At 40.5% G+C, this 10864-nt stretch overlaps 1 protein-coding gene across 1 annotated transcript; it reads left to right on the top strand.

Annotated features, from left to right (window-relative positions):
* Positions 6525-6920, top strand: LOC109227624. The gene has a single exon (XM_019392823.1). The coding sequence runs from the start codon at positions 6525-6527 to the stop codon at positions 6918-6920; it is 396 nt and encodes a 131-aa protein (XP_019248368.1).

The following is a 10864-nucleotide window of genomic DNA, read 5'->3' as shown; positions in this document are numbered from 1 at the left end:
TCGGAAATTTATACTAGTCCACCGCTATAGCGATAGAGGAGTGCTATAACAAAAAGGTACTTACCTCCATGTAAAAAAAAAATAAGAAAAAAATTGAGATCTTTATAGAGGTAATAGATAAACATGAGAAGAATGAGCAATCAAAATAGGGGCTCTAAAGTCCTCATGCACCTAGAAGATTATGGGGGCCAACAAAATATTCTTATAAAGTTCCTAAAGTTGGAAATAATAAGTTTACTATTCTGATAGTTCAAAGGATCCCTTAAAGGCTTTAGTAAAATACTTACCACGTTATTAGCCACATGTTATTTCATGAAGAGGTCTATGGAGCAGGCAATTTTTTTGACCAGAGAACATGATGAATACACGAAATGCTACTGTATACTCTTAGAGATGCCAACAAGAGAAACACGACTAATTTGAATAAATTTCACTAAAGTGTTTATGAATCACCCCCTTCTTGACAGTTTTGTAACGTGAACTTGCCTGCTAGATCATTTAAGAAATTGATTTAGACATTGGGTATACTTACATATAACACCAAACTTTCTCAACTGGATACACAAGCAACATCATAAGTTTATAGCTTGTTGAAGATTGGTTAATTATTTAAATAGATAGTAACTGCATATATGAAGATTTTAAACCTATTCTGTAGCAGTTGCACTTGCTAGAAAGATTGAAACTATGACATTATAGCGTGCAAGAACTCACATAAGAAGATCAAGATTAGAATATCTTTTAGTATAGATTTTAATATGAGTCGAAGATTAAAAAAAATCAAGAATGTTTTGAGATATTAAGCAATCCTTTTCAGGTTGCCACATCTGGGAAAAGGTTTTTTATAGTAGTTAGACATGTGTTTAAAACTTTTAAGATTCAAGTTAAGAGAAGGAAACCCTAGCTAACCAAGTTGTACTTAATATGGTTGACTCTAACATATATATGGATATGGATTAATTATCTTTTTACCATGCTACCTTCGATTACTATAGAAAGACTATTAGGTTAGTGAACTTTAAAAGCTGGTTTGTCCAAAAAGGGATTATTAGGTTTTAGAGACGAGAAAATTATATATTTTGAAGACTTAACGGTTATAGAAGAAAGGTTTTTGGATCTCATAGATATGGTAAGAGGCACAAGAGAAGAAACACTTAGTTTGAGAAAGAAAAAAAAAAGAAGTATCATCATGAGAGATTCTCTAATGTATTCCTAAGATTTACTTAGGACTACCTCCAAGATGAGAAATAACTTCGTATCAGAGTTGACACCTGGCACGCAAACTATATCATATGGCACCAATAGAGTTGAGAGAGCTAATTGAATAATTGACAGACCTACTGGATACAGGTTTTATCATACCAAATGTTGCACCATGGGGTACATCAATATTGTTTGGAAAAAAAAGGGATGAGTCTTTAAGAATGTGGGCCAACTACAGATAATTAAATAAGATAATAATACATAACAAATATCCCTTGTCTTATAGATAACTTGTTTGATCAGTTACAAGGAGCCATAGATCTTTAGTCTAGTTATCATCAACTTAGAATAAGAAAGGAAGATATTTCAATATTGTCTCTAGTACTCGGCACAAACATTATGAGTTACTTGTGATGTCCTTTAGATTGGCCAATGCTCCAATTGCATTGAAGTATAATGAATATGACGTTCAAAGTTGTTTTTGGAGGGAAAAAATTTCATAGCTTTACTTACTATATTCTTGTATGTTCTCGTACCTAGGAAGAGCACGAGATTACTTGAAAAATATGCCAAAGACGCCTGCAGGAAAATCAACTTTTTTTCCCAAGTTTCTTTCAATTTGCTAGACTCGATGTATTCATAAGACACATAGTATCTAAAAAAAATGGTAGATTCTTAAGAAGATCATAAACAGTTCATAAATGGCCGAGACCCATTTCCCCTACAGAGATTACTTTTGCTTGACAAGCTACTATAGGCATTGTGTAGGATTCTCTAGAATAGCACCACAACTTCACCAGTTAACATAGAAAATCACTAAATTTCAGGATGGAGAAATGTACAACGAGAAAGCATGTTTTGACAACCACACTAATATTAGCCTTATTCCCAATAGGCTCTAGAGAGATTCACGATGTTACATGATACTTCGATGTAGGATTAGGATTTTCTCATGCAAAAATAGTCACGCGATAGCTTATGCTCTAAGGAAAATGAAGAAGCTCAAGTCGTATTATGCCATTCATGATTTGGAGATGGTCATATTGGTATTTCCTTTTAAGATTTAGAGACACTTTTTATACGAAGAGATGTGACGACCCGACCCGTCGTCTCATGTGTTACCGCTCCGTTTCCCCCATTTTATGCTTCTTCATGTTTCGTTATCGGTATGTGGTGTGTTAGAATTGATTTGGATTGGTTCTGATAAAGAAATGAGACACTTAGTCTCTTTAAAAAGGCTTAAGTTGAAAAAGTTCAACTTGAATGTTGACTATTGAGTTGGAGGGCTCGGATGTTGATTTCCGGTGATTCGGTTAGCTCGGGGGATTGATTTGTGACTTAGGAGTGTTGAATCGGAAATTGATTTTGGCGGCCGTGTAGAATTAGGTTGAATTGGCGAAGTTAGTATTTTGGCGAATTCCGGTTGATGGTGAGATTTGATCCGAGGTCGAAATGGAATTCCGAGAGCTGCTGTAGCTTCGTTTATGTGATTTGTGATGTGGTGCAAAATTTCAGGTATTCGGACGTCTTGGTTGGGTTTTGATCGAATGCGTGTTTCGAAAGTTTTAGAAGAACTTAGGCTTGAATCCGATGTAATTTTGATGGTTTTGGTGTTTTTTGAGGTGTTTTTGATGATTGGAAATGTTGAATGAGTTTTAGGAGTTTTGGTGCTTTTGGTGAGGTCCCAGGGGCCTCGGGTGAGTTCGGGTGGTCAATCGGACCATTTTTGGAGTTGAGAAATTGCAGAAAATCAGTCCAGCAATTCGCAGGTATTTTGGCCTTCGCGTTCGCGTATGGAAGCTCGCGTTCTCGAAGGGCATGGTTCTTGAAGCTAACGCGTTCGCAAGGTCTAGGCCGCGTTCGCGAAGGGTTCATCAGGCTGTTCATGCTGTTCGCGTTATGGTGTTTCGCGATCGCGTACAAGAATTTTGCTCAGGAGAATTTCTCATCGCCGTTCCGCGCGAGGTGGAGGAAGAAAGGCACCGCGTTCGCGACCCCTGTGTCCGCGTTCGCATAGATTAAACTTTGGTCAATGCAAGGTTGTGCTCGCGAACGCGATAGTTTGACCGCGTTCGCGAAGAAGGAGGGGTCAAACCTGGCAGAAAAGTTTATAAACATTTCATCGCGAGTTTTAGTCATTTTTACCACCATTGTTGAGTATATTTTGAGAGGCTCTTTGGACAAATTGAAGAGGGATTCAAGGAGGATTGATTGGAGGTAAGTTCCTTGGCTACAATACATGAGATTATGATAGATTTAACATGAAAATTGGTTGAAATTCATCAAAAGGGGTAAAGCTAGGGCTTGAGTTTTTGATATTTCAAATGTGGATTTGATAGGTCATTTGAGCTCGGATTGGGCAGTTCTTGTATGTATGGACTCGTGCGAGACGAGGAATCGGTAATGTGAGTTTTGTGATTTTCCGAGAAGTGGGCCCGGGGCTCGGGCTTGCTAGTTTCGAGATTTGCTAATTTTTCGATTGTTTTCGATTGGTATTCTTCCCTTAGCATATTGTGATGTATTCGCTCCTGATTTTGGATAGATTCGACGCGCGTGGAGGCCAGTTTGAGGGGGCAAAGGCGTCGCGAGCTAGAGATTTCACCGTTCGAGGATGTAATACTTGTAAATGATATTGAAACCCCGGATTTGCAACAATCATAGTGCTGTATTGAGGTGACTTGCACGCCGGATGTGAGTGTGGGGTAGAGCACAGTTGGGGATTGTGACTTGGTCCATCTCGGTTGTTGATTTTTACCGCGTATTTGACTGAGAACTACTTGTATCATCATAATTTGGGCTGATTTCCATGTTTGGGCTTCGTGCCAACTATGTGAATCCTTCAGGGATGATATCACTGTTTTGCATTACTTGCATATTATTTGATCTCGGTCCAGGTTTTTAATACTGTTTTTGCAAACTCAGCCATTTTCTAAGGTTTGAAAATCTAAACAATATTTATCGACGTTTTGAGCTGAGAATCATTATTTGATATTGCCAAGTGGTTATGTGCTTTCTGGACTGAGCATGGATCGGGTTGCGCGCCCACGGCAGTTTAGTGATTTCTGGATATATGGATGGCTCGGCTGCCGCCGCAGCGGTATTATATTGATATTCAGGCCGAGGGCCGGGTTGGTGCCACGAGATGGCTTGATTATTTGCGCTTGGGCTGTAGGAGCCCCATCCGGAGTCTGTACACACCCCCTAGTGAGCGCCGTCGATGTTAAATATGGATGGATCGGGCTGCACGCCACAGCGGTCATATGCATTGCATTGCACTCAATGCATTGGTTCCTGGTTGTATTACGTGTCATGACATTCACACTCTCATTCATTGCATCCACTCAACTTCTTGCACTGTTCACCTGACCCTGGTGTTTTTGTTAATGGAGTGCTGTGCCCGGGGGGCTGACTTATGTGCTGACTTGCACTATCTGTTCGGATTCATTTGCTTTAACTGTTGAGAAAGATATTTAAAAGAGGTTTTAACTGAGCCAGAATTTTCTAAAGGATTCACGGTTTTACTGTTTTCTCAAACGGTTGCATTTCTATTATAGCATGATGAGTGCCTTACGTGATTTCTTGCTGCCAAGTTATTATTTACTTTTATTGCTTACTGAGTTGGAGTACTCACTTTCCCTGCACCTCGCGTGCAGTTGCAGTATTTGTACCACGGTAGCGGTTAGAAGTTATTGGAGGATTTTGTTATCTCGTACTGACAAGGTGACCGCCGGCGTTCGCGCACCGGACTTCGTCTTGATTGTAAATTTTATTCTGTGTGATTATTGGCCCTGTAGTCGTGTTCAGACTTCTCTAGATGCTCGTGACTTGTGACACCCCGGTCGGGCTTGTTTGGCGTGTTGTAAATATCCGATATATTGTCAATAGTTGTATTCATCTTATTCATCTTATGTTTAATAATTTTGAAGAAGCGTTGTGTTCTATGTTGCTGGCCTGTGTCTTCAAGGGAGGCGGCCATCAACAACTAGTGCGGTTTCGGGTCGTGACAAAAACCTATGAGATTTATACTGCACAAGATTCTGAAGTAATTTAAAACAACAGAGATTAAGATATTTAGCAATGCGATGGAGGGAACTACTGGAATATAATTTACTGTTCGGAAAGAAATTTATTATAGCTTATAAAAAACTATGGGTGATTTGACGCATTTAGCTCCTGTAGAGATACTTCCTGACGAAGATATGTTATAGACTGGGTACACGTAATTGATTCAATGTGAAAAAAAAATAATCATATTGGATTGGGTCAAGCCCGATGCAGGACGTGTAAAAGGATAGTACAATACAGCGGATGAACGACTATTTAATTATCCGCGTATAGTTCTAGCGTGGAAAAGCAAGGATATAACTGTTTAATAGTGGGGAATATTCTTCGACTAGGAATAATTAATGTGCATCAATCATATATGGGTGGGAGACAAGCTATCCGTGATTGGAGCTTACAACTTAGATTACACTGATTATCTCAGGTCTATAAGATGCCCATTGATATTAAAAAAAAATTGATTGGTTTGGAAAGAAGAAAGAAGAAAAAAAAATTGTTAACTTTGTTTCTAACTATTTGGACATGTTGGTATGTTAAGGCAAGCACTTGTGACTCACATGCCCACTAAAACAACTTAAGACTCTGAAGTGGAAATACAATCAGAACAATACATTGTATGACTAAATTACTCAAGCCACTAGAGGTATGATTATATGTGGGAAAGTTGTAAATTAGCTTACCAAGTAGCCACATTTCTTGCTAGTCAAAACCTCTTATAGTGAGGTAAAACATGCATTGATATACATGAACAGAAAGTTATCTGACTCAATAGAGCTCTATTGTCCATCAGCTCTAATAGAGGATCACATTTACTTCACGATTTGAAAATCTTTTCAAGAAATAATGGGTGCACGAGTAGATCTTAGTACTAGTTTATGGCACACAAATGCAAAGTCCGAATGTGCTATACAAATCTTGGAGGATATGTTGAGAGATTGTATTCTTGAGTTTGGAGGTAGTTGGACGCTTATCTACCTTTAGCTGAAATTGCTTACAACAATAGCTTCCAGTCCAGTATTCAGATGACATCGTATGAAGCATTATATGTTAGAAGATGTCGTTCTCTTAGCGGAAGGTTTGAAGCAGGTGAGATTAACTTATTGAGGATACAAGAAGCTATTGACAAGGTCCAATTGATCAGACCGCGATTGTTCACAATAACAGACAAAAAAAAATCTTATGCGAATTAGAGAAGAAGAGACTTAATGTTCACAATTGGAGACAGGTTGTTCATATATGTATCTCCTATGAAGGGCATGATGCGATTCGGAAGAAGAGGTAAGTTGAGCCCGAGATTTATAGGTCAGTATGAAATACTTGACCAAGTGGGAGCTGTGGCTTATCGTTTGGCACTTCATCCTGAGTTGTCCTTTATTCATCCAGTGTTTCATGTCTCAATGCTAAGAAAATGTATGTCAGACTCATCTCAGGTGCTCGAAGCACCTGCTATACCGCTTGATGAGAAGTTGTCTTACAAGGAGGAACCGATGGCTATTGTTGATAGGCAAGTAAGAAAACTACGGTCAAAAGAAATTGAGTTCGTAAAATTCTTATGGCGAAATCATACAGTAGGAGAAGCTACTTGGGAACTAGAAAAAGATATGCAAGTGAAGTATCCCCATTTGTTTCAGTCTACAGGTATGTACTTAAGTTAAAGTCGGGGACCGAATTTCATAAGATGGGGAGGATGTAATACCCTATATTTTTAGTAAGGGTGTCTTGGTCATTAGCAAATAATAATAATAATGATAATAATGATAATAATAATAATAAGAAACTACTACAAAAAAAACAATGAAACTAACTAAAACAAACCAAAAAAAAAAATAGAAAGAATACAAGTGGGCTTAGCCCATTAATGTGACATAAGTCACACGGGTTAGAAAAATCTGCCCAATTGAAAAAAAAAAAGGGCAAGGGGAAAAGGACGAAGTATTCTGCTTCGAGAAAACGAGAAAAAAAAATAGAAACAGAGAAGGAAGAAAGAGAAAAGAAGAAAAGAGAGGAAGAAGAACAAAGCTTTGGACAAAGGCTTTAAGAAGAATTGGGGCTTGATATTGGAAGTATTAAAGTTCTCCTTCGACTCAAGAGGTTAACTTTCTTCTTCTCATCTGTTGAATTATTTCACTGCATCTATGCAATTTCATGTAGTACAAAAGAATTTCCATAGCAGTGTCACGACCCCAGTTCACCCTCGATGAACATGTCGTGATGGCACCTAGTTCCTACAACTAGGTAAGCCTAACAATGCGGAAGTAAATATAAATTGCGGAAACATTTTATTAAATTTAGCAAAACTAAAAGGAACGGTATATAAGTGCCACTTGGCATATACAACCCAAAGGTAAAATGCGGAAGTCTATAATTTTATCCCAAAACCCGGAAACTCACGGGAACCACAGGCTAATAGAAATGTAATATGCTGCTCAAACTCCAGAATGTCTAAACAACTGAAAGAAAAGGATAGGGTAACTACTAAAGCTGGAACAAAATAGAGACTCCTGGTCTGCGGACGCGGCAGAAATACCTCAAAGTCTCCGCTAGATCTCTCCGCCTCGAGGATAGTGCGCCTAAGAAGAGGTACCTGGATCTGCACATGAAAAACATGCACATAAAGGGCATGAGTACACCACAACGGTACTCAGTAAGTGTCAAGCCTAACCTCGGTTGGGTAGTGACGAGGAAGGTCAGGGCCCTACTGAGATAAACATAATAATTAATAAGATAACGGAAACAGTTTAAATAAAGTCTACAGCGAGAATCTAAACCAGATAAATAAGGAAGAACAATAGTAGAAAGCAAAGGTAACAACACAAGGAATACTGCTCTCAACAAGGAATAATAGCCGGGGATCTCTTGGTATCCTCATCATATACACTGGGGATCTCTTGGTATCCCGAGGATCTCTCAGTATCCTCATCATACACACTGGGGATCTCTTGGTATCCCGAGGATCTCTCGGTATCCTAATCATACACACTGGGGATCTCTTGGTATCCCGTACCCTCAATCCAGAATATATCGAGTACAGGGGAATCTCCCGGGAAGCCGTCCCGTAGTCCCAAATTAAACACACAACAACAACAACTCATAATCTTAGAATATATGCTAAAATCAGTACAAGTAATAGAAATTTCTAGCCTAACGTGCTCCACAGAGTATAAATAGTACAGGCAAACAATTAAGCAAGTAAGTCAGCTAAACATGCTTCTCTAAGCTAGCACAGGTTTAAACTTACAGTCTAGAATGAACAAGTAAACAGGAAAACTCAATTTAAATACTTCAAGTCGAAACGGGTTTACAACAATTAGCTCAAGTACGCGCTCGTCACCTCACGTACAAGGCATTCAAATATTCAAAGATCATGTCCTAAGGGGAAAGGTCCCCCACACAAGGTTAGACAAGCCACTTACCTCGAACCGACTCCAAAATCAACTCGAAATCACACTTTTGCCACGAGTATCCAACTCCAAATGGCCCAAATCTATTCAATTCAATTACACATTGTAAATAACATCGCAAACACCGGGTTTCGCTATTAAATTCAAAGCTACGGCGTGAAATTAGGTGAAATAACCAAAATGCCCATCAGGCCAACGCCTCGGAATCGAATAATTTTCACATTTTCAGAACCGTCGTACTCTCACGAGTCTAACCATATAAAAATCTCCTAAATCGGAGGTCAAATGCCCACTCAAAACCCAATTGTTTGGTCTAAGAAGTTTTCCCCAATTTTCATGCAAAAAAATCCGAAATTAAGGATGAATTTGTGATTAGATTAGTGGGTTTTAAGCTTAAGGGAGTAGAGAATCGTTACCCAGCAGTTGCCTTTGAAAAACCTTCGAAATTGCTCCCAAATCCGAGCTCCCAAACTTGTATTTTGAAGAAAATGGCAAACCCTCGGATTTTGAAATGTTAAGTACTGTTCAGACCAATAAAGCATCGCGAACGCGGAGAGGAGATCGCGTTCGCGAAGAAGGAAAAAAATTAAGTGGCCAAAAAAGCCCTTCGCGATCACGAAGGTAGGACTGCGAACGCGAAGGCCTGGGGGTCATGAGCTGTGCGAACGCGACGTAGTGAACGCGAACGCGTTGAGAAATTTAGTGAAGCTTCACGAACGCGGAAGCATTATGCGAACGCGATAGAGGAATTGGCCCCCTTCCAGGATTACCCTACGCGAACGCGTGAGAGGGGCCACGAACGCGAAGGAGGAGTAAGACAAACCTACGCGAACGCGATCGAAGCGCTGCGAACGCGAAGAAGAAAATCCAACCTGCAACAGCCGAGAATTTTTCTGCAATCTTTCAAACTCTAAAATGCTCCGTTGAGCATCCGAAACACACCCGAGGCCCCCGGGACCTCAACCAAACCCACGGACATATCCCATATCCTCATTCAAACTTGTTCCAATCCTTAAACCACCTAAAACAACGCCGGAAACTCGAATTAATCGACGATTTGAACCTAAGAACTTCAAACTTCAACAGAACTCGCTTTCGATCAAAAACCTAACCAAAACACGTTCGATTGACCTGAAATTTTGCACACACATCCCAAATGACATGACGGAACTACTTTAACTTCCGGAATTCCAATCCGACCCTCGGATCAAAAACTTGCTATCAGACCGGAAACTTATAAAATTCAAACTTCGGCATTTCAAGCCTAAATGAGCTACGGACTTCCAAAATACATTCTGAACACGCTCCCAACCCCGAAATCACCTAACGAAGCTAACGGGACCATCGGATTTCCATTCCGAGGTCGTCTTCACACTGTTCCAACTACGGACCACTTTTCAACACTTAAGCTCTCATTTAGGGACTAAGTGTCCCAAAATTCTCCGAAACTCAACACCGAACGTCCCGGCAAACCAAAATAGCAGAAAAGAACTTGGGGGGAGCAGTTAATGGGGGATCGGGGCGTAAATTCTTAAGACGACCGGCTGGGTCGTCACATCCTCCTACACTTAAACATTCGTTCGTCCTCGAACGAGCATAGAGAACATACCTGAAGTAGTAAAAAGATGAGGGTACTGGCTGCGCATATCCCGCTCGGTCTCCCAAGTCGCCTCCTCGGCCGGCTGACCCCGCCACTGAACCTTCACTGAAGCAATGTTCCTTGACCTCAACTTCCTGATCTGTCTGTCTAATATAGCCACTGGCTCCTCAACATTGGATAGATCCTTGTCCAACTGGACTGAACTGAAATCCAACACGTGAGACGGATCACCGTGATACCTCCGGAGCATCGAAACATGAAATACCGGATGAACTCCAGCCAAACTGGGAGGCAAGGCAAGCTCATAGGCAACCTCCCCAACTCGCCGCGAGATCTCAAAAGGGCCGCTAAACCTCGGAGTCAACTTTCCTTTCTTCCCAAACCTCATGACGCCTTTCATAGGCGAAACCCGAAGCAAAACCCGCTCACCAACCATATATGAAACATCACGACCTTCCTGTCTGCGTAACTCTTCTGTATGGACTGGGCTGTACGGAGTCTATCCTGAATCATCTTAGCATTCTCCAACGCATCCTGAACCAACTCTGTGCCCAATAGCCTGGCCTCACCCGGCTCAAACCAACCCACCGGAGGTCCT

The sequence above is a fragment of the Nicotiana attenuata genome, chromosome 6 (genome assembly GCF_001879085.1).
Source record: "Nicotiana attenuata strain UT chromosome 6, NIATTr2, whole genome shotgun sequence".
In the NCBI taxonomy this organism is placed as follows: domain Eukaryota; kingdom Viridiplantae; phylum Streptophyta; class Magnoliopsida; order Solanales; family Solanaceae; genus Nicotiana; species Nicotiana attenuata.
This window is presented reverse-complemented; position numbering and strand designations above follow the sequence as displayed.